Genomic DNA, 22,644 nt, shown 5'->3' with positions numbered 1-22,644 from the left:
AATAGCTGAGAACAAGAAGCTCATTGTACTAATATGGCAGAGAGCATCCTGCTCCTTCTGGTTTAGCTGTTACCAGAGACCTTCTCACAGTATCATTCTACCAACCCTTAGTTCCTGATCATTGTTAAAATGCCAAAAAATCTCATATCTGTGAGTCATTTTCATTTAAAAGACGTTCCCTGTGTGTAGCCTGACCTTGCTCAACCCTTTTCTTTCCCCTCACCTGGCTGGATCAGGATGGTTCAGTGAGGACTCATTCACTAAATACCTTCATTATTTCAGCCTGAAGCTCAGTGTGACCTGGAAATAATACAAAGCAAGAGAAAACTCACCTGCATAAGGAACCCTTGGTAATGTTCATAAGACATCCAGTGAATGTCAGAGACCTATTTTCAAAGTACAGCAGCACCAGTTATATTTGATAATAATAAACACTTTATTTTTACAGTATAAAAATATAGGAACAAAATTCTATACAGAAAAATATAAAGTTAAGTTGAGATCTTCTCAGTCCTTTTTAAGACAAACAGGATCACATCATGCAAGCCCCAGCCTTCAGCAAATAAAATTATCCTGGCAGCTGAAGTGGTGGCACTCTCAATCTGAATGGGACAGCTGCTGCTCACCACATCCAGAGGCAGAGGTGTGCCAAGGGACAACCTTCCAGCACAGGGGAACTTGTCCTGCAGCTTCCAATATCATTGCAAGTTTGACTTTGTTACATATAAAATGGAACTGATGTTCCCCTTCATGATCTGACCTGGAGATTTACAGTAAGGTGCTAAGAGAGCACCTGCCCACACATCCCCAGCTGTGATCCCACCCCACAGGTCACATTTACACAAACCAGTAGCTGCAGCACACTTACACAAACACCAGTTGTGGAGCTGTAAACTGTCATTGAAGGAAGACAAAAGGTCAGTAAAAACAAGCTGATGAAATCCCTGAGCTTCCACTGGTTCCTTAAAACAGAAAAAATCCAGCCCCCCTACCCCCAAACAACAGAAGCAGCCAGCATTCTTTTCCAATGTGTTGGCTGTTTCACTACATTCCTGGCTTTAAGAAAGAACACTGTGGACTGCAGCAGCCAACAGTACAAGAACCATCTCCCTCTTCTTTACCTGTGCTTCTCCAGCACTATTTTCATTTTCCACAACCAAACTCTCCAAGTTTGCTTGCAGGTAAAGCAGAAAAGAGAGAAGGGAAAGAAGGCAGAGAATTAAGGAATTACAGTGCAAATTATATGCTCATGGAAAAAAAAAAAAACACAAAGGAAAAAGGTTCTCTGTAGATTTTTCAAGCCTGTTCTCTCCATGGCCCCAAAACAGGATCCATCCTTGCTAGGGAATAACTGCCAACCGATCCCAGACCTTCCACAGAACACTGGGAGTGTGCTCCCCATGGCAGTGAACTTGCTTTCACACTGTGTGTCAGCAATGCCACAAGATGCCTTTTCACCACCCAGCAATCACGGCAAACTTCCACAAGAAAGTGCAGTGAGAGTCTCAGGTCTTCAAGCTCCTCTTATTTTATTCATTTGTAGCAGAGATTTGAAAGTCCCTGTGCTGCATCCACAGCGGAAAAAAAAGTGCAAGAACACACTGGAGACACTCCAGGAACTATTGCTGTGCTGAGGCAGCTTGTGGAGTTTGACTAAAAAAAATGACAAAAGAAGAAATAAGGGCAGGCCTAAAGAGGAATAGAGAAGAAGAAAGGAATTGCTCTGGGCACCAGCACATCCCAGTTCCTCCCCACTGCCAGGAAGGTGCTGTAATGGATCCTGTCTCCTGTAAGCAGCAAGTGCAGGACTGAACACTTGTGTAGGGTTATCAGCAGCATATTTGAACAGTCTGTGGCAAGTGTAAGGACAGCTCACTGCCATTTATAGATATTCACTGACTTCTCTGTCAGAGTAGCCAAGAGGTGCCTTCGGTTCACTTCCAAGGGGCAGATATCCAGCACAGGCAGGTCAGTTGGCAGCTTCTGCAACAAGGAACCACTTCCAGCATCCCAGAGCTGTGGGAGGGACAGACAAGGTCAAGGACTGCAGGACTCTCCCCTCCTACCCAGAACAGACCATCCTCTCTCCAGAAAAGTTTTCCTCAATTTACTCATAGGATCCTTTCTCTACTTCCACATCTCACTTGGTCTTTAACAGACTTGCAGCACAATGTCACCCTGACCACCCTCTGTGACCCCACTCATGAGCTCTCACACAGCCTGTTGTCCATCTTCTGCATTTGGGCTGCTTTTTCAGGCAAAAGGCAACTTTGTCCTCTTCCCATCATCCCTAAAAAGCCTGCATCCTTTTCCCACAGCACTTACCACACTAACTACCCCACTGAGTCTGCTACACCACTCACAGGGCCCAGCTGTGCCACTGTGCCCAACCCCATTCCCCTGGGGGACAACAGGGGCTCACTGCCTACATGGCCTTTGATGGATGGGGACCACAGGCCTTGCCTAAGACTGGGAGTCCCACCCTATCAGGAATCTGCCTCAGCAGTACAACAGACCAGCCAGCACAGGGTAATGTGCATGACAATTCCCACCAAATCACACTGATGCTGTGACTGATAAGGCTTCTCTCCTAAGAACTGCAATAAACCCCTACACCACACTGAAAGGAGCAAGACATACCAGAGCAGAATTGGATGCCTCATCACCAGCACACACAAAGACACTGCCATCATCCTCTGGGCTCTGAAAAATGGCATTTTTGGTCAGCAACTTGCAAGTGGGACCAGCACTGAAAGTCTGAACCGGGTTGGAAGAACACACCACATCTTCTGAGCCCTCTGTCAGTGGGGTGCAAGTCAGTTCCATCATCACACAACGCATACATGGGTTATTTTTACCTGTGGAGTAGAAATAAAAAGGTAACTTTTGAAAAATATACTCACAGATAGGCTTTATCTGTAGGAATACAAGCAGCACCAGCCTGCAGCTGCCCCCTTTTGCTCATCCCCAGTTTTTCCCAACGTGCAGATGCTCATGGCTCTAGTAAGAGCAGATGCTGTGTTTCTGCTGTGCCCACAGCACCAAAGCTCCTGCTGAGCTCAGCCCAGGGCAGTGAGGAGCAGTGGTCAGAGGCTGCAGACACCCCAGTACTCACCAGGCCTGTATGTGGCCAGGCAGTGCCGTGTGTTGATCTCTGTCTGGAGGTCGATGCAGCCCCCGGGCTCCAGGGCCAGGTGGTGAGGCCGGTAGGAGTTGCCAGCTCTCTGCTCCCAAAAGCAGGCTCCCTCCAAGGTCCCAGCCAACAGCCCACCATAAGGCAGCGAGGCTGAGGCCACCCTGGGCAGGTAGGACAGTGACACCATGGGGCACCTGGAAGAGTCAGAACTGTCAGCTGCAGCTCTGCTGGTGCCCTGCTCGCTGCTGCAGAGCTCCAGCTCTCCAAATGCATGGCAAAGAAAGGGCCAAAGCAGGCTGGGAGATGGTCCTTCAAGCAAGGAGTGCCAATGGATGTGTCAATATAAATTAAATTGATTCCCAGAGTATAAAGCACAGAAGCATCAGTTTCACATCTCTTTGTAATCTGCGCTTTCAAAATTAAATACTAAACCCAGTTCCAAAACAAATTGAGCTCTTCTGTTTATACTGCACCAGTGGGTCTATTTCTGACCCTTGTGTGCCTTAAAAGGAGCACAAGTGCTTGGCACCTGCATAAGTCATATATAAACACCATACAACCTTATGAGAGTCTTCTCACATTTGTGCTAAATGTGAATTTTTGAACAAGAGATTCACATAATACAATTTAAACTACTGTAATTGTTGTGTTATTTATGGAAGAAGCTGTGTTTTACTTGATGTTTATCAGTTGAGAGCAATGATAAATCTTTCTGCCATACCTTGACTTCTGAGGGACCAGTTCTTGGACATGAGAGTTTGTGTCTCTCAGATCATAAATCATGATAGAGCCATTGACCAATCCAGCATAGACATAATTTGTATCATCAAGGCACCAGCAGCAGCTCCAGACAGGACGGCCAGTATTGTATGTCTGCACCACAGTGTTTGTTGCCAAGCTGCAGAAGAAAAGCAAATGATGGCCAGTTGCACAAGTATCTGCTGATGAGAAAACTGCATAATTAAAATAAGCTAATCTAGCTTTTTAAAGTCTTCAGACAAAAGCATCTCTCTTGAGACCGAATTCTCAATTGACTCCTCCTTTACTCCAGACATGAATCTAAAAACCCAAACAGAATAATCCCTTGGATATTGTCAAGTGATTTATAATTCTTCCAGGCCAATGCTTCTTTTTTCAGTTTGATCTTTGGAGACTGGGAGAGGAAATCTCACAGCAGGGTCTCAGCTGCCTTACTGGCAAGAGAAAGCTAAGTTACCTTTCGGGAAACAATTAGGAGAAGCAATGCTGGTGTAGTCCCGTAATACCACATATTCCTGAGATCACAGAGCTCATCTCTTCAGATTACATCTCTCATTAATTATTTCCTCCCCTTTTACACAAGAGGAAGAGTATTTATGCCTCAAAAGAATACAGTTTAAGCAAGAGTGAGACAGTGAGTGGCTAAGGACAGTTGAAAGTACATTTACAGTATTAATTATTCCTTCTACAAATCAAGTTTCTAAAGAAGAAGAGAGTCCACAGAGGGGCACAACCCAGAATAGCAGATGAAGCTGGTATCAGATCGGGATGTATTTGCAAAGGGCAGCATTGTCAAAAAGCATTTGCACACTGAGAACAGCACAGAAGACTGCACATATCAAAGTAACTCCGGATATCCTTTGTAACACATGTGCTTCTCCCTGGGGAAGGTGATTATGCTCAGCACTCCAGAGAAACAAGTAATTGCTCCCAGGTAAGTGTAAGGGGAACAGCTACAAAGATCTAGCTGGGGAAACAGGGAGTTTGATACCAGAACAGTGACTGGGTCAAAACAACAAGATGAAAAAAAAACCCCAAAACCAAACAAACTCCCAGCGCTATTTCAAACAACTGCAAGCCAGAGCAGGAGACATAAAAGCATCTTGAATAACTCTTTTGGGGACGGTGACTATGAGATTAGTAACTAGAGAAGAAAGATTGCTAAAGAAGGACTATTCTTTCAGAGGGAGACTGAAAAAAGTATGAAGATGCTGCTGAAGCCAACACCTAACTCCAGGACATTCTGGGATCAAGCACAAAAGCAAGAGGATCACATGCAGCCAACCAGGCAGTGAGAGGCAGATATAAAAGTGTCTGGCTCCTTGTTGCAGTGCCTGCTAACTCTTCAGATTAAACCATGAAAAGAATTATTAGCCCAGTTAAAAATCTGACACCTTGACTTGAGCATCAGACACAGTTTTGTTTACTTCTAACTAGTCTAGCACACATTTCAACATGGTTACAGGAAAAAAAAAACATTCTGTACATTTCTGTTGCAGGATTAAGTTCTGTTCATTGCTTCACTTGTGGGAAAAAACTGAGACTAATTAGTCAAAAAAACCAGACACTTATCCTGCCTAACCCAATAGTGACATACAGATTGCACAGCAATGTTAATATAACTCAATAAGAATCAATCAGCCTATAAAGTTTTGAAGCACTGTATGATTAAGACTGAAGAGCAGCAGAGCAGCAAGAAAACACACTCATAAACTGTAAATTCTAACAGGACAGGACACATTTTTCTCTCAGTCTCTGCATAATTAGTCTCCAACCCACTGCATTAAGTCTCTGCTAGCTCTAGAGAGCCTCTAACGCATGCTCAACAATGCTGTTTATGCATTTCATATCCCAGATGAATTCCATGATCTACAAGAAGTTTAAAATCAGTAAAGTCAGCATCAGTGCAGGAAAGGAGAAGCCCAGCCTAACCACCCCTTATTTTTGCTTTATGCTGTACAAGTTCTCACATTTCACATTTCCCTGCAGTAAGAAAACCAAGTGGACAGTAAATGTCATGTCTATATATTATGTTATTTATTCTCCATACAGTTGGCTGACCTGTGCTGAATACTTGTTTTCCATGGAAAAATAACCAGAGAGAGGTAGCTCCATGACACCTCCACCTTAAAGATGTAAAAGCATCAATAAGTCCTCCCCTCTGTTAGTTCCCACATGCAAGAAGAATATGCAAACCTGATCTTGTCTTTGCAGCATCTTTCAGAAAGCAGAACAGCAAATGCTGCAAGACAGAGCAAAATCCAACCCAACCTCCTGGACACAGCCAAACTGTGCAGGGACAGGCAGGGCTCACCTGGTGAGTTTGAGAGTGTTGTCCAGGGCAGCAGAGAGCAGCAAACCATCGGCTCGAGTGCCGAAAGCCAGGCCCCGGATCTGTTTGCTGTGGATGGGGATGTACTGGCTGCTCTTCAGGTTGGCCAAGCTCATCATCTTCACACCACAACCTGCCACAAGAAGGGTAAAGCAGATCATTGAGAAGCAGCATATGCACAGAACTGGCTATTCTATGCCAGAACTACAAAGTCTGTATTGAAGCCTGTGGTGGGATGAACATGCAAGTTATTTGCTCTTCTGGGTAAGAACTGTCACAAATAATTCTTTAATTCAGATGGTAACAAAGCTAAATCCTTAAGGATCCCAGTCAGCAAGGGCAAATTCAGTACCAGTGCTACAAGTCTTGTTACAAGGCCTGCTGTTCTTTAGCCAGCTTCTTCAAAGACACTCTTGCACAGATAAGACCACAAAGAGCAGGATTACATGGCTATTTAAGAGAACAAGCATCACAGCAAAGAATGGGTACAGGTGAACTTAACCTGTGTGCTACAAGAGTCACCACAAAGCCTCCATTCAGACATTCAGTCCTGGCTACAAATGCCAGAAAAATGAGACCAGTTAAATGCAGAAAAGCACTTTGTTATGCCTAGATAAGGCACATTAACCTCAAACCCATTAACCAAATAGAGTAACCCTCATCAGTCAGAAAGCATTTGGCAAACAAGTGCTCTCAGACTCCTAATGCCACATGCATTGCACTGAAACAGCCACTGGCACTGCTCCAGATGTCAGGGCACGGGCCCCTGGACATAACAGTGAGACAAAATCAGGGCTGCCTGTGACTTCTTGGCTTCCTATTTCCTCATTAGGGAACAGCATTCAGGCATTCAGATTAAAAGGAGTTTGCTTTTGGTTGGGGTTTTTTTTGTTTGTTTGTTGTTTTTTTTTTTAAGAGTACTGACAAATTAGCTGCATGTGCATCAATCCACCTACAAATTGGGAAGCAGTGTTTCTCACTTAACCAATGGAAGCTTCTCTGCAGGCCCCTTCTCCTTTCAGAAGGTGTACCTTTGCAAGGATTACCAGACACATCTTTTACCTTTCTGTGGATGTGGCATTCCAGCAGGAGAGCTGCAGACCCTCTGCTAGGACTCTGCCATAGAAGTGCCAGGGAAACAAGCTCCTTGCCTAGGCAGAGGCTACCAATGCAGGGGCCAGATGAAGTATGGGGAGTCTTACAAGTATTCTCAGTCTACAAGGCACATGCAAAGACCAAGCAGAAAAGCAGGGACAAAGCAGAAATGACAAGAATTGTACTTCTGAACCTCCAAATGTTGGCTTGCTCAATTACCAGGAATAAAAGTAGACTGTGGAGAAGGCTGTGACACCACGAGACAGCCCAGTGAGTCACAGTATGCCATCACTCTGCAGTTGCCAGCCTGGGACACCAAGAGCACCTTTTCCAAGTGGTATTTGCGCTGGCTTTGGCTGGAGGGGAGGCTGCCTGCGAGGCAGGGCCGGGAGCTGCCGGGCTGCTGAGAAGTGCTCATGTTGTACTGGGCCACCAGGGCCTTCAGCTCCTGCAAAGAAAGGACCCAAAGAGCTTTAATACATCACCAGCAGTGTCACCTTCTGCTTCAGATGCTCCAACTGTACTTGTTCTCAGATAAAAAAGGGAAATATAGTCCCATTTCCATGCTATTCCTGAAGTACTATATTTCTAAGTTCATGGCCTATGACAGTGAGCAACAGAAGCATTCAAATGCTGTGAAAATACTGGCAAAATGTATTCAAAGTGTGTTATTGTATATATTACACCCTGTGAAAGAGAGGACTCTTGGGCAACACATAAAAGCCAGTAACAACTATTACCAGATCAATGCTGCTTAGAAGGGAATGAACTGCCAAGTATTATGAGCTCCTAAATCACAGGAGAAAGTCAATTAAAAACATTTTCCACAATTTCCAGAATACCCCATAAAAAATAAAAGCCCAAGATTCAACACAAAGGGCGTTGCAGGAAACAAGTCAGTCTATTAAATGACAATGACCCTGTTCTTGTAAACCCTGTGCAGCAAATTCCAGGAACAACACAACTCTCAAGAGCTCCAGCTCTGTCTTCTACCACCTCCTCCCTTCTTTTCCTCCACCTCAACTGATGAATGCTCAAGAATATCCAGCAAAGGCATGGCCAAGAACAGCTTCTGTGAAGAACAAGGTATTCTTTGAATTCCTTTTTCTGCTGAGATCATCAGGGGTGAGGTGGGAATCAAGGTAGTGGCATCAGCGTATTGTGAGTCAACTAGAAGTGCCCCTTCCCAAAAAGTATTTTGACCATCATGTAATCCAAGGTCAAAACCAGACAATAGAGAATCTCAGGGATATTTAAGAGGGATGGCAAACTGAAGGAAAATTGCTACCTGCTTTCTGTTGTCTGAGCAATGCAGGTTCTGCTTCAAACACTATGTAATCTTTAAACAATTAAGGGTCACAAGAATGCTATTATGAATATATCAGTAATTGCAAGTCAGCCTCAATAGTGAACCAGCCACCACCACTTAACCTGCATTGAAGCAAAGGCAGCAATTTTCAGAAAGGCAAGATCAAAGTTCAAATTCTACATTAACAGTTATCAAGACCTATAACTTTTGGAAGCTGCTCAAGGGGAGAGCAGTTCTGATACTTTACAGAGGTCTGATGTCTTTGGCATCAAGCACATTGCAAATGTCCCAAGGGAATATAAAAATGTAAGGAAAAAATAAAAAGAAAAGGAAGCTGGAGACTACAGATTATTAGAGCAAGAAAAGACAAAACAACCTGGGCAAGAAGAAGGGGTGTGAGGGTTGTCAGGATGCTTATGATGAAAGCTGTACCTTCAAGCTTAGAGTACGCAGTCAGTCTAAACACAGGTAACTTAGAACAAAGTAATTTTTAATCAAAAATTTAATAAACTCAGTATTTCTAAAAGGTGAGGGGGGGAGACCACAACCACTGGGGATCAGAAGAGATTAAAATGATCTGTTGCTCTGAGGACCTTACAAAAATCTCCTTGTCACCTGCACTCAACATTCAACTTTCACACAAGTTATTAAAAAGGAAACCAGACAATTAAAATCACAAGGATTATTAGTACAATGTTTACATTTAAACACGATGGACAAACCCAGCAGAACCAGGAAGTCTTACTGGAGGCACATTAGCAAGGTGATTAAAAATGTTCCACTGCAGACAAATTCCACTAATTGTGCTCAAAAGAACATTCTGTTCATTATGTAAGAGCCCATACTTCCCTTTAAGATGCTGTGCAGAGTTTTCCTGATGCCTGGTGTCAACTAATGGCCTTGAGAGCAGGCTCCTCTCTCTGCACATGCTATGACTGTCTCTAGATTTCAGCTCACCTTTGCAGTGATGACTGAACACAGTCACACCAGGGGGAAAGAATGGGTTATAGAGCAAAAGTCTTCCTCAGAAGTATGAAGGAGAAGTAGAAGAGCACAATGAATAGGAAAGCAAAACCAGCAGCTACAATAAATTCAGAACAGTTTTGAGTTATTAGGTTACAGCTCCAATAGCTGATATGAAGCTTTCAAGACAAAGGCAGGTATCAATGACTGTCACTCTCTGTTTCCCACAGAGCTCTCAGAGAAGCCACAGCTGGCACTGCACAGCCCCAGCCCTGCCTTTAACAGAACACAGGACAGGACAACCTCAAGCTGTGGTGCAGCACTGTGGACATTCCACCTTCCACCTTGGGGTTTGGGTTCAAACTCAGTCTAAAGGATGTGGAGCATTTCTAACTGGTTTCACTATAAACAGCAATGAAACATCAGCTTCCACTTCCCCAGGCATCAGTTGGAGGTAACCACAGATCACAAAGATGAACAATTTTTATTCAATAAAACAATTTGCCTATTTTTTTCCTAGAGATATTGAATACACTAATTTTTATTGATATTTTGCCATTCAATCTTTTTGAATGCTCTGAAAATTCTATTTTAAAAAACCTTTTCCATTACATCAAGAAACATTAATTGATCTCTGCAAGGGTCATAATTATATCTACTTTTTTCTCCACAGCAACATGCAGTCTCCTGTAATTTCCCTGCCAGTCCTCCTTTTCCTGCTCCATACCCAAACAGAGCTACTGCTTCCCATGTGCAAAAATCAGATCTCCTACCCCAGCTGATCAGTGATATTAATACTAGAAGGCAGAGAGAGCTGATTTATCATTAGCTACTTCTACTGAAAATGGTGGCAGGTTCAGGAGGAGTACTGCAGTAGCTCACATTTAATTCCCAAATTCTTTCTGCTCCCAAAGGAATAACATTAGGTAAAATAAGGTGTCAGCAGCATTTGTTCCAAACACAAGCCTGAATCTCTGTGTGGTGGGCAGGACACAGCTCAGCACAGTCCCCACTCCTGAGGACTTTCTTCCAGAGCTCTCCTTATCTTCAAGTTCATTTCCTCATGTATTTTCATATAGCTAAAGACTTAAAAACCATCAATTTCCTAGTCTCAATAACATTACATACTTCAATAACAAAGTACAATGAACAAGACTCTTAATGGGTAAGAGCACAGAAAAATGCATACAAACCTAAAAAAAGATCATAGCTAGAGCCATGACTGCTGCTGGGCACAGCTCAAGTGCATGAGCAACAAAAACCCCTGAGCAGCTCAACCCTACACTGCAATCACCCAAGCAGGGCTGGGCTAGAAACTCCCACTCTAAATACTTCTGTGCAAGTAGTTACTTTACTCTATGACTTCTCATAAAACAAGGAGCTCATTAGGCATCTGCTCAAAATGCAATCAAACAAGTGAAAGACTTTTGTGGACTTCCTGCTTTTTTGCTCCCCAGTATATTGTTTACTTCCAGTTTATTCACAGTATAAACAAGCACCTTAAAATTGCTTCCAGCATTTGCATTAACCACTACAGTACAATGATGAATGCAGTAATAAATACTGAAACAGAGCTTAAAGAACACAGGGTACTTAATCTTTATAACATGTGACTTCAATTCAGTTAGACTGGATACTCCATCATTTAAGACCAAATTAATTGCAGGAAAACATTATGGACTTGCAATATTATCTTATTTGCATTTTTTTAAGCCAAAGTTTGAAGTGGACTAGTTTTTTATTAGTGATGATGAGCATATGGCTTCATGCAGGAATGTAGAGAATTTATAAAGCCTTATCTTATGTCACACAGGAAGACTTCAGCAAAGAGGATGTTGTTTAATGTACAGATATGAATAGCCAAGGCTATAAAAAAAATTCCAGGAATAAAGAAAAGCCTAAAAATAAGCAGGCTGCTAGAAAGTGAGAGGATATCATCTGCCTCATTCAACAAAAGGTAGCAAACTGGCAATGAAACAGACTCTTGGGAAACCTAGCACTGGTGGAATACACCAGCTAATTCACAGTTTGAAGCACTGGCAGAGTCCATAATTTATAGGAATCCTGAAAAAGCAGCTAGGATGGGTTACAAAATATCTCAGTGTTGCATAAGCCAGAAGGAAGCAGTCATTCAACAACCCATAATTTACAGTCAGTAATTTGTGCCCTAAGAGGTGCCTCTCAGCAGCTGCTCAGGCCATGTACAGCCTCCCCTATTTGACAGGCCAGGTCCCAGGGCACCAGAAGGTGTTACATTGAAATGTTGACTAACCTTCAAAAAACCCCAAAGCCCTAGGGTATTTTTATTTTTGTTTTCTTTTGATTTTGCAAGTAGCTATGCCTCTTCACAAACTGCTTCTCAAAGACTCTTGACTAACTAGTGATAATAGATTGCACTGCAGGTTTACTACTGAGATTTCCAAAGCTTATTTTGATGCAACTACATGAAAGATGAGGAGACTAAGTCTGGTTCTTTATTACCATGCCTCCCCAGGCACCACAAAACCTGAGGGGGAACCTGCAACATCAGCAGCCAAACAACTCTAGTGCTGTGCTGCAAGTTTAATTAAGTCTTAAAAGCACAAGAAAAAGTCAGAGTTTTTGTAGCATGCATGAATATTCCAGCCCAGGATGTCTTTACCAGCTTGGGATGATTCACCAATTGAGTTTACTAAATCTCGATGATTACTAGAACTGGAATCCTGTCTTCTCACCTCTAAGGGAAGATGGAAAAGGCAGGCTGGAGAAGAAGAAACTCTGTATTTGTATTTGAGACTCACCTGGACCTGCTTGCGGAGTTTGCTGCATTCATCTGTGAGCACCTGGAGCTGCAGACGGCTCTGGGCAGATTCCAGCTCCGCCTGCCTCCGCAGCATTTGCTCCTTTTCTAAAGAGCTGCAGGAAGGAGAGGAAAGCAAGCCTTAGGCCTAGGCATTATCTTGGATACTTTTCTGAGGTGTCAACTCCTGCCCTCTAACTTTATTCCACCATAAGTCCTGTTCAGGCAAATCCACAGTCACAGAAAACCTGGTACTGCACTAACCCAACACATTCTCCTTGAGATATTCAGTTATGCAATTGTTCTGAATGACTCACTCCAAGTATTGTTCCAACAGCCTTTCTCCTCATCCTCTCCAAAAGCACTAATTTACCAGAGGAGAATGAAAGAGAAATCAATTTTCTTTCCCCTACAGAAACACTTAAGCAAATCCTATACCATTATGTCCATGTAATACACTGTGTCAGTATCATAGCACATCACAGCATAACTATATAACAACAAGATCTTCAAGCTTGTCTCTACTATCAGTAGCTAATCTTGTATTTTAGGAAAATATATCTGTACCAGACAAAATGATACAGATAAATTCTCTGTGAATGCCCATAAAGAAGACTCACTTACTACCTCATCCTGAGCCCAAAAGTGCATTCACACCATTTAGCAGCAGCATTTTGGTTAGGTTACTTGAATTTATTTCTCTTTCATACAGGCTTACATGAAGGAATAGCTAAAGTGGGGAAAGACACACCAACACTCCTTAAAATTAGCTGTACACTTGGTCCATGTTGCCCACTGCATTCTGTACGTCAAAAGCTGCAATATTCCAGTTATTTCTGTCATTCATGTGCAGGGAGCTCTAGCTTGCCTAAGTATTTTGCAAATGCACAGACCTAGCCTTGAATGTTCCAAAGCACAGAATTCTGTCATTTCCTTAGAGGTTCCAAAGCACAGAATGCTGTCATTTCCTTACAGCTTTTTCATATGATTTTTTTCCCTGCAGAAGAAACAGGTGAAATGCCTATTTAACAATCACAAACACATTCTTTATGTAAGTACCCAAAGCCTGAAGGCTGGTGGGTTTTTTGAATGTGACAAACAAACCCCATGATCCTATAGCTAATTTAAGATTATGTGCAAACAAGACTAATGCATGCACACACACATCTCTGCTCCACTCTGGCTGTGTGCCAGAAGGCAGCCACTGCCAGCAGCTCCATGGACCCACTGACAGTCACTGCTCCCTGCCTTACAACAAAAACAGGAGGCAGAGAAGGGGCAAGGCATGTGGGGAATGGCTGCAGTGAGGTTCTGAGACACAAATAGAAGTAAGGCAACTTCCCCTTCATGAGAGATAACAAGATTTACACACCCAACTGTCTTCCCTGCTTTTGAAAAAAATAATATATATCATTTATTTTTCTGTGTTAATGCAGTGAAAGAAGCATCACCCTTCTAAAGTTACACTTCAAACACCATCAGGGTGTGGGAATCTGGAGAGAAGAGAGATTCTTCCCTTCCTGACTGTTACTCCTCAGTCATTTCTGATCTGTAATTACCAGGATAGTGAGGCTTCTGTTGAAAGACTGCCTTGAAAGAACAGTGGCATAGTTATAGACAAGTGAAGAAACCCCAATTAAATTCTATTCAACACAAGACTTAGAAGAACTCAGGTATCTGCAGCATTTTCATTTCAGAATAGTATCTGTGACAGCATCTTACTGAAAAGAAACGAGTCCCCATTTTCATACCTGCTTTTCCCTTTTTCAATACAAAGTCTACATTTAAGTTGGAAAGGGAAGTGGGAGTCATAGTAATGCTTGCTGACCTTTTGCTAGTAAAGCTACATGAAGAGTTTGACAAAGCAAGATGGAAAGTGATTCATATGAGGTATTACTCTGTTTAATGCATACAGAAAAGGTGGCAGAAAAGGTCAGCTATTCACTCCCCCTGCATTCCTAACCATGCCTTGCTTTTCCCATCTAATGATGAATTAGCAATATACAGCTTTTTGGCATCAACTTTGCATGTCCTCCCATGATAACATTTCAGGATATAGCACAAGACAGCTTTTGCTGTTTCAGGGCCACATAATGCAAACTCAAGAATTCTGTTCCAAAAGAAAATTAAGACGTGCAACGCAGCAAGGCCTTGGCTCTTTAAGGTAGCTACACTCCTGAAAAACCCCAAGGGAATGCACAAATCGCTTCAGACCATGCAGGAAATGACAGCATGGAGCAGCAGGAGAGGGCAGCTGTCAGTGCAGGTACCTTCAGGTGCAGACTCCGTACCTTCTCATGCGCTCCTGCTCGCTGGTGTCCAGCGCCTTCAGCGTGCGCGCATACAGCACCACGATGTCGGAGCGCTTGGCCTTCTTGTTGCACTGAAATCAAACACCAGCTCAGGTCATCTACAGGAATTTAATCATCCAAACTATGCATCCCTGAGTCCCTAGGTATGGTTTTATTTAGCTCTGAAATGAGGAGCTTTCTCCTGGAAAACAATGCCACAAACATGAGTATGTTTGCAAGGTGCTCCCTCATGCAGACACCAAAGCTCTAAAGTTGCATGTCCTGCTGCACCTTTAATAATGCATCTCCTTGCCTCCCCCTAAATGCATTCTGCTAATGCACCAGCAAGGCAGCTCAGTCAGGTAAGTTCCAGGGACAAAAAATCCCAAATCAGACAAAGAAGTGAAAACAAAAAGATCTAGAACAAAATACAGCCCAATCTCAGGTCTGAAAACACCAGGACTTGATGCTTGGCCAACAGACAAGAATTTAGGAACCCTTGAGCTTATTCCCAACTCTTATTTCTGTGCTATATTCCTTTAACCACATTTTGCAGGCCCAAATCCATAGAAGTGTTCCAGTGTTGCATGAAACATTGACATCTCACTGGCTTCAGTGACACACAGGGAGTCAGATTTCAATAATTTCGTGCATCTAGCTGCAATCATTTAGTACATTATATTCACCTTAAAAAGAAAGCAAGTTAGAACTTGCAGACACCATTATTTCTTCATAATTTCCTCAATCATTCTTCATAATTTTGCAAAATAAGTTTGTTTTGCAAATATTCTTTGTTGATAAGAAAAGAGGCAGGTGAATACTCATATGGAGTAGCCTCAGCTAAACATTAAATTTCTGTGTATGCCTCAAATGCAGACCTGTCTGTTACTTAGCAGCACAAAGTTATCACAAGAAAGTGTCTCAGAGTAGAAAACTTCCCTCCCTTTGTAAAAACTGCAGTAAATGGCCAAGACAGTTTTCCTGGCAGCTAGCAGCTGCCACTGGCAGGATCAGGAATGCTGCAATTTCACAGCAGCTCACACTCAAGCCACTTAGTACACAGACCATGCACAGCAACTTTGGGCCATTCAACCAGAGAATGCCCAGTTGCAAAGGAGGGGGACTGAAAATGAAGGAAAGATGATTTAGCTTCAAGGTTCTCTCCAGAGCAAGTTCCCCCAGGAACTTTTTAGTCTTTGTATCATTGGAAGAAAAAGAGGGAGCAAACAACCCTTGAGATGTTAGTGTTTGAGAAGAAAGCAGTCACAAAATTCCAAAGAGTAAATATGCCAGGCAGGTCTCTCAGAATTCTGTCTGGGCCTGAACTGGGGGAGGAAAAGCTTACACAGAATTGACAGAGGTAAGAAAAATCAACTTTGGGCCTTTGCTATGGCAACAGGGATTCTTTAGGTTTAGTCACAGCACACGTCAACAGGAAGTGTCTTGTTGAGAGGAGGGAATCCTGAAAAGTCAAGCAAGAATACAGAAACTCTCAAAATGACAAAGCCAAAGGAACCCTGGGCTTCCAGCCACTGACTCAGAAAGTGCCAGAACTGAATCCTATTTACAAGGTACTCATTGACCTATTTTTTGTCAACATTCCTTCATGGAAAAAAGGAGTAAGGAATGGAAACACATCACATAGAAGTGCAGACCTCATCGAAGGAGATCAGTACTAACCATGGAAAGAAACCCTTCAAAAACTGATTTACCACTTGCAAAGGGACATTGGAAGATGTAACCTGGTTCTCAGTTTGCTCTCTGCCAGCTTCCTCAACAACCTGGTCCTCTTAAAGGCTGCAAAAGCAGACGCAGCTCAAAACAGAAGATTAATCAACTGAAAACTGAATTAGATGATCTTCAGGGTCCTTTCCAACCCTAACCATCGTGTGGTTCCAAAACAGTTCTCAGACACATTTCCTGTCCAATAACACAGCCATTATGCTTAGTTAATTGTGTCAAGGAATCCATCTGCCATTTCCACTCCAGGTGGTTCTCTTCAGGATCAGACTGGGCCATTCTGAAACCATTTCCAAGTTTAGCACTTGAACTCTCAAACCTTTACATCTGCTACTCACAAATGCTCTACTTCAGGGAGAAGATCCAAGTCATAACCCATCCTTTAAAGTACTGCTAGTTGTTACTGTCCTAATAACATCAAAATAATGATGGGGTTTGTTACTTCTGACAGCAGCTTCATGCAGCAACCAGCTGTGACACTCACAGTGACCACATCTGAGGCACAAGTTAGGCACACATATTAAGTGCTTTAAGTGCTTTCCAGTGCACATAACAGCCATTTTACCTGAGGGCACTTCCCTGCCTGTCCCTTGAGCCACCTCTCAATGCAGGTGTAGCCAAAGAGGTGCCCACAGCGCAGCGCAGACAGACGGTGCTCCCCAGCATTGGTCCACTGCTCAAAGCAGATGGCACAGGTATCTCCTTCCTCCTCATCCAGAGGGGCAACAGGAACTGATGCCTCCAGTTTCTTTAGTGGAGTTGTCTAGGATTAAAAATACAACACAACTGTTTCAGAAAATGCAGCATTCATCACATATAATCTGTTTCCAAAAGCATTTAGTTCACCTTACTTGCTTTTGCTGGACTTCAGGTTCATCTTCATGACTTTCATGTACTGCAGAAGCTTGAGACAAAGCTTGAGGTGGCTCTGCTTGGACCTGACTGGAAACTAAAGAAAGCATTGCTTAAATAACCTGATTCGTAAGGGGATGAAAAGGACTTTTCCTGCTTTGATCTGAAATCAAAGTTAAGTAGTGACACAGCACAGGTTACTTATAAAGCTTCAGATCAGTGCCCTGGACACATTCTGTGTGTAAGGCCTTCTATATATGAACAGCAGTGCTGAAAAAAAATTTATGTTTTCTTTTATGAAAAGCAACAGAATTTCAGTGAAAAAGGAGAGGTCTGTTAAGGACAGCAATTGTTATCAGAATTTTCTGACCTGCACAAAACAAACAGACCTGGTCTATAATTAGGCTGATGTAAGATTATATTCCTGCATCATTATGCCCTGAGAAAGACAGACACCAATATCAGAAGCTGCTTTGCCAAGGGATCTAAGCATGCATATTTCATGTGCCAAGAAAGCATTTCCCGTATGCTGCCTGTCCATCCACTCTGACTTCAGCACTTTTCCAGCTGGTAATTGTCTGAACTACCAATTCTGCTGCTATTCTCCCCATGTTTTTGTGGTGAGCCTCTGTCAGCCCATCTGTTGAGGCATGGCCACACTGAATTGCTGTGTGGAGATCACCACCACTAGCACAGTAAAAAAGGAGCAAAAATCACTGCCTCCCCTCTAGCTCCTGACAAACACGAGTTATTAATCACTTTTAGTAATCAAGGCACATATTCTCCATCCAGTGGAAGTATCACCTAACCCTGGCTAATGTCAATAAAGTTTTCAGCCCCTGTGATTCTGGGCTGTAAGAGGAGCCACTGGCTTATATAAGCAAAAGGGAATTCCAGAAAATCCAGCACAGAGCATATGTTCACACAACAATATACAGCACTCAACAGCTTGAGCTCCTGTCTAGTGTAAAACTAGCCCAGAGCAAGCAGAATGGATCTGTTCAAAAGGAACCTCACAGATGTACCCTTTAAAAAAAAGGTAATGAGGTGGGCTGGCCAATCAAAACCAAAACTGAGGGCAGAGAGTCAATCATAAGGACATTCCTTAGAGACTGAAGTAAAAAGATATTCTTGTTCTTGTATTCTCTGGGCATCAATAACCTTGACTAGCAAGTTAACTATTTGTCACTCTTACATAAACTGTGAATGTTAATCACAAAAAATGTCACTGAAGTGTGTGTCAGCCTGTGAACACGAGTTTAGATAATAAATTGTGAGACAGAAAGAAACGAGGAAAGAAAAACCAAAAAGCACCTCCATCTCCTCAGCTAAATGTCACACAGGAATGAAAAATCAACTGAAGCACACTGAAATGTCAGATAATTAAAAAATACTGAATCAGATCCTTCTCTGAAACGACCATCATCTTGCTCATGTCCAAGCTCTGACATGATGTCTTCAATAGCACTCCTTAATAATACATGGGGAGTGGAAGCACGGCAAGCAATAACCTCTAAATTTAAGTTACAAATAATCCTGGAAACTTTCAGAATAAATAGCAGTCTGCAAACACAAAAAGAGTGTATTTAACACTATGGTAGCAATCACCCATTGCTGCTGCTGCTGCTCTCAGGAGCTGCTTGCCAGGAAGCCGTGTGGCAGCAGCCTGCTCCTGTCAGCTGTGGGCACAAAATCTCTGAGCACCGTCTGTTGAGAGGCTCGAGAGGATTTCCCTGCTGAGTTTTCAAACAGCAAGAGAAGTGTCTGCAATCAGGCTCTACGCAGCTCCAATACAGCACAAACCTCCTGAGCTCGCTGCTGGAGGAGTCTCTTGGGCTGATGTTAACAGTGGTGCTGCTGCCTCCTCCACTGCTTCCTCCTCTTCCTCCTCCTCAGAAGTGCTGCTGTCAGAGTCACTCACTTCTATTGTCTCGGCTGGGTGCTGTGCCTGGGTGTCTCTCACAATTCGGGGGAACTCGGGGTGTGGAACTGCTCCTGCAGGTGGCTCTTGGGTCCTACTGAGTTGAAAGTAATGGTCCAATGCTGCCCTGAGTCCAGAAATCAAGAAACAAAAGCCACAGTCATTTCAGGCAAGATAAAGGCTCACCAAGTTTCCCCATGAATGTTTGCAGGAAAGTTCCCAGGCTTTGACTGCAGCAGGAAGGTGTCACTGTTATCAAATCAGGCCTTCTCTGGTAGGGGGGCAATCACATAGGATAGACCACATTGGGAACAGTCAGCAGGATCAGCAACAATCCATATTGCTCAGTTCAAAGAAAATCTTCTCATTACAAAAATGATATTGCCTTCTTTTGGGGGAGAATGGGATGGTGGGGTTGGAGAGGAGAAAAACAGAGAGAGTATCATTCACTAATAAGCCTAAGGAAACTCCTAATCTGTCTCTCCAACCCTAACTCAGCCCTGGTTCCTGGAGGAACTGGTACTGGGAAATGCAACTTGGATCAGAGCCTCATTCCACTGACTACTTTCTGCTTAGTCTTTCTACTTTCCCTCTGCTTTTCTACTGCAACTTCACCCCTAGACAGAAACATCCTCCCCTCTCCCCTCATCAGCTCAGCTATCATCTCAATTATCCTTCAGATTCAAAGGAGTTTCTCAGGTTGCCTTCCAGCCCTCACAACTACAGTGACCTTCACGGGCAATCTGAGGGCAAACAATATAGTTGTGTTTAACCAACTAGGAGGAGAGGAGCTTTTGGTCTTGCTGAATTTAAAAGCAATGCTTCAGTTAATTATAATTTCACCCTTGACATGTACAAAAGATAGAATGATGAGAGAAAAACAAAAAATAAATTTGGATTTCTTTCTGGCTGCAGAGCATCCCCACTCATCCCCCTTTGATCCCATCGAAATGGTATTAAAAAAATAAAATACACCAAAAAAGCCCTACAGAAAAATATCAGTTTGTGTGTTTGTGAAAGTTTCTGCAGCAACCATCACCAGCAAATGTAATCAGGCAGAGCCCAAATCAAAGCTGAAATGCAAACCAGAGCACAAGCTCCACTGAGCTAAATGCTGGCTGGAACTGCTGAGAATCAGTACTGCTGCAGGAATCACAGACAGGAGTCTGGCTGTGCAGAGGGAACAGCAGCAGCACAAGCTCTGCAAGCAAAATTCAAAATGTAGAAGGGCTCAGAAGCCAAGATCACCCCTGCCAACATATGAAACAGGAGGATTCACTTAGCAAGGGCAAAGAACCCGCCAGAAGAGACCAAAAGTCGCTGTGCTATTACTGAATTTAAAAGGTAAGGTACCCTGGCTTTGGCCCTAGCCACACACCTGGGCTGGGCTCTGTAAGAGAAGAAGCAAGGAAGTTTTGAACTGATGCTGGGCAGCTCAGACCCGATTTCACTTCTGCCTTACCTGGCACCGATTGTCCTCTGGGAGCCGCCGAGTCTCTGCTGCCTGCGAGCTCTCCTGGCCGGGGGGCGCTGTGTGAGCGGCGGCACAGGCAGGGGCTGGGGCTGCTCCAAGGGCCCCTGCAGCCTCTGCTGCCCACCGGGGGCCAGGGCAGGGCCCGTCTGCAGCTCCGGCTCTGCAGCTGCTTCCCCCGCACCAGAACCGGCTGAGACAACAGCACCGGCGGCAGGGAGAGCTGCGGCGCTGCCTCCTCCCTCCCCGAGCACAGCGATGTGGGAGGAGAGCGCTGGGTGGCCAGAGGGCTCCGGGGCAAGCGTCGGCAGGGTCCCCACCGAGTAACCAGCCACTGGGTGGAGATCAACCTCCATCTCTTCTTGAGCCATTTCTGCAAGGAGTTGAACAAAACTCGTATTTACTTACAAGTGTACTCTACTTGTAGCCTGATGGTAGCAAGAACCAGGTACAGCACTCAGTGACTAAAAATGCTTTTAGAATTCAGAGTCGAGAGAAAATTTGTCCTTTGCAGCAGAGCTAAATCACAAGTCAATACTCATATGTGAGCTGGGAGCACCCTCCCAGAGTCCTGGGCTCAAAGTCTTTGGCTCGACAGCAGCTAGCACCAAAGGCACGTTGCAAAATCAACCTAAATAAGCACTTGGATGAGTATGTAAAGTTAATGTTTTCTTGCTGCCATCATTTACTTGCCAAGTAAATTCACGTGGATCTTGAAGAACAGTTGGAAACATCTGAGACTCTCCCAGGTGAGCAGCACCCACAGACACAGCCAGGAACAAGCTCTATGACACAGTCCTTTGCTGCACTGCTCTCTCGACTGACATCCAAGTTTCTCCAGAAAAAATTGCCTTATTGTAACAGAGCATGTGACCCTTACCCACAGTTACTGAACAGCCCTTCAGGTATTTATCAACACCAGGCAAAACCAGAAAGGGCAGAGCACATGACTGAGACATTACTGGTAGCAAGTTATCTGCAGCATCAGCATTTGTGGATCCAAATTCAGCCCAAGGCTGGATAAACATGAAATCTGCAGTAAAACTGCAAATATACCAAGGGTGGTTGCCCTTCTACATCTTTCGCATATGGATTTCAGGTTACCTCCAGAACAGGAGTACTACCTTAGGGTTTGAAGAAAAACAGAGTGCATTTTGTGCATTATTAATTCTCATGCTGCAATCAGCCACCAAATTAAGAGCACTTTGGTCACACTGCTCTTACAACACAAAAAAGTTCAAGATTGTCTCATTAATTGAATGAACAGATTCATCAAAAACTCAAAAGTCCTTTATTGGAAGAGGTGTGTAAATTAAATTCTGCAAGCTGCTGGAAATCATTCGCATTCTCCAAAAAGTACTTAAGCAATCATAAACTTGAAAAGCCTTGGGAATTGCAGACTTTAGCACTATTCAGAAGCCCAAAGCACAAACACCAGTTTTACCAAGCTGGTAAAACTTACCCTGCTAGGGCTGCATAAAGAGAACAAATGCTAGTTGTGTACAAAAAGTAGCTAGAAAATGTATACAAGAATGAATCAAAGAGGTTGTACTAAGACTCAATTATTTTTTGGGGTATCTTAAGAACTTCTATCTTATGAATTTCATCATTCTTATCCTGATTATCAATTCAGCCTAAGCTAGGCCAAAATAGATGTCACCACTTCCCACCAGTACAGCTGCGTGGCCAAGATACAGCAAAATTCAACAATCAAGTACCATGTTCATGATAGAATTGCACCCAAAACCATAATAAACCCTTTATTTTCACCACATGGAATCATGATGTTAAGGGGTTAAAGATACAGTCTCAGGCAGCCCTGCCAAGGGCAGGGACACCTCCCACCACCAGCCTTATCCAGCCTGGCCTGGAGCACTTCCAGGGTTGGGACATCCACAACATCCCCAGGCAACAATGTTCCATTGCCAACATAGCCTGTGAGATTTATAAAAACGTTAATATTGGCATTTTCACGGCTAAATCTTGGAATCTGGCC

At 43.5% G+C, this 22,644-nt stretch overlaps 1 protein-coding gene across 1 annotated transcript; it reads right to left on the bottom strand.

Moving 5' to 3' along the window:
- Window positions 1-534: 534 nt before the first annotated feature.
- On the bottom strand, window positions 535-21,019 carry RFWD3 (ring finger and WD repeat domain 3). The gene is made up of 12 exons (XM_058813687.1): window positions 20,640-21,019; window positions 19,060-19,304; window positions 17,256-17,353; window positions 16,970-17,167; window positions 14,665-14,756; window positions 12,375-12,489; window positions 7,542-7,770; window positions 6,210-6,360; window positions 3,858-4,034; window positions 3,116-3,330; window positions 2,641-2,858; window positions 535-2,016 (listed from the first exon to the last, which is right to left on the bottom strand). The coding sequence occupies exons 1-12, from the start codon at window positions 21,017-21,019 to the stop codon at window positions 1,873-1,875; spliced, it is 2,262 nt and encodes a 753-aa protein (XP_058669670.1). The 3' UTR covers window positions 535-1,872.
- Window positions 21,020-22,644: the final 1,625 nt, after the last annotated feature.

Source organism: Ammospiza caudacuta, chromosome 13 (assembly GCF_027887145.1).
Source record: "Ammospiza caudacuta isolate bAmmCau1 chromosome 13, bAmmCau1.pri, whole genome shotgun sequence".
Lineage (NCBI taxonomy): Eukaryota > Metazoa > Chordata > Aves > Passeriformes > Passerellidae > Ammospiza > Ammospiza caudacuta.
This window is presented reverse-complemented; position numbering and strand designations above follow the sequence as displayed.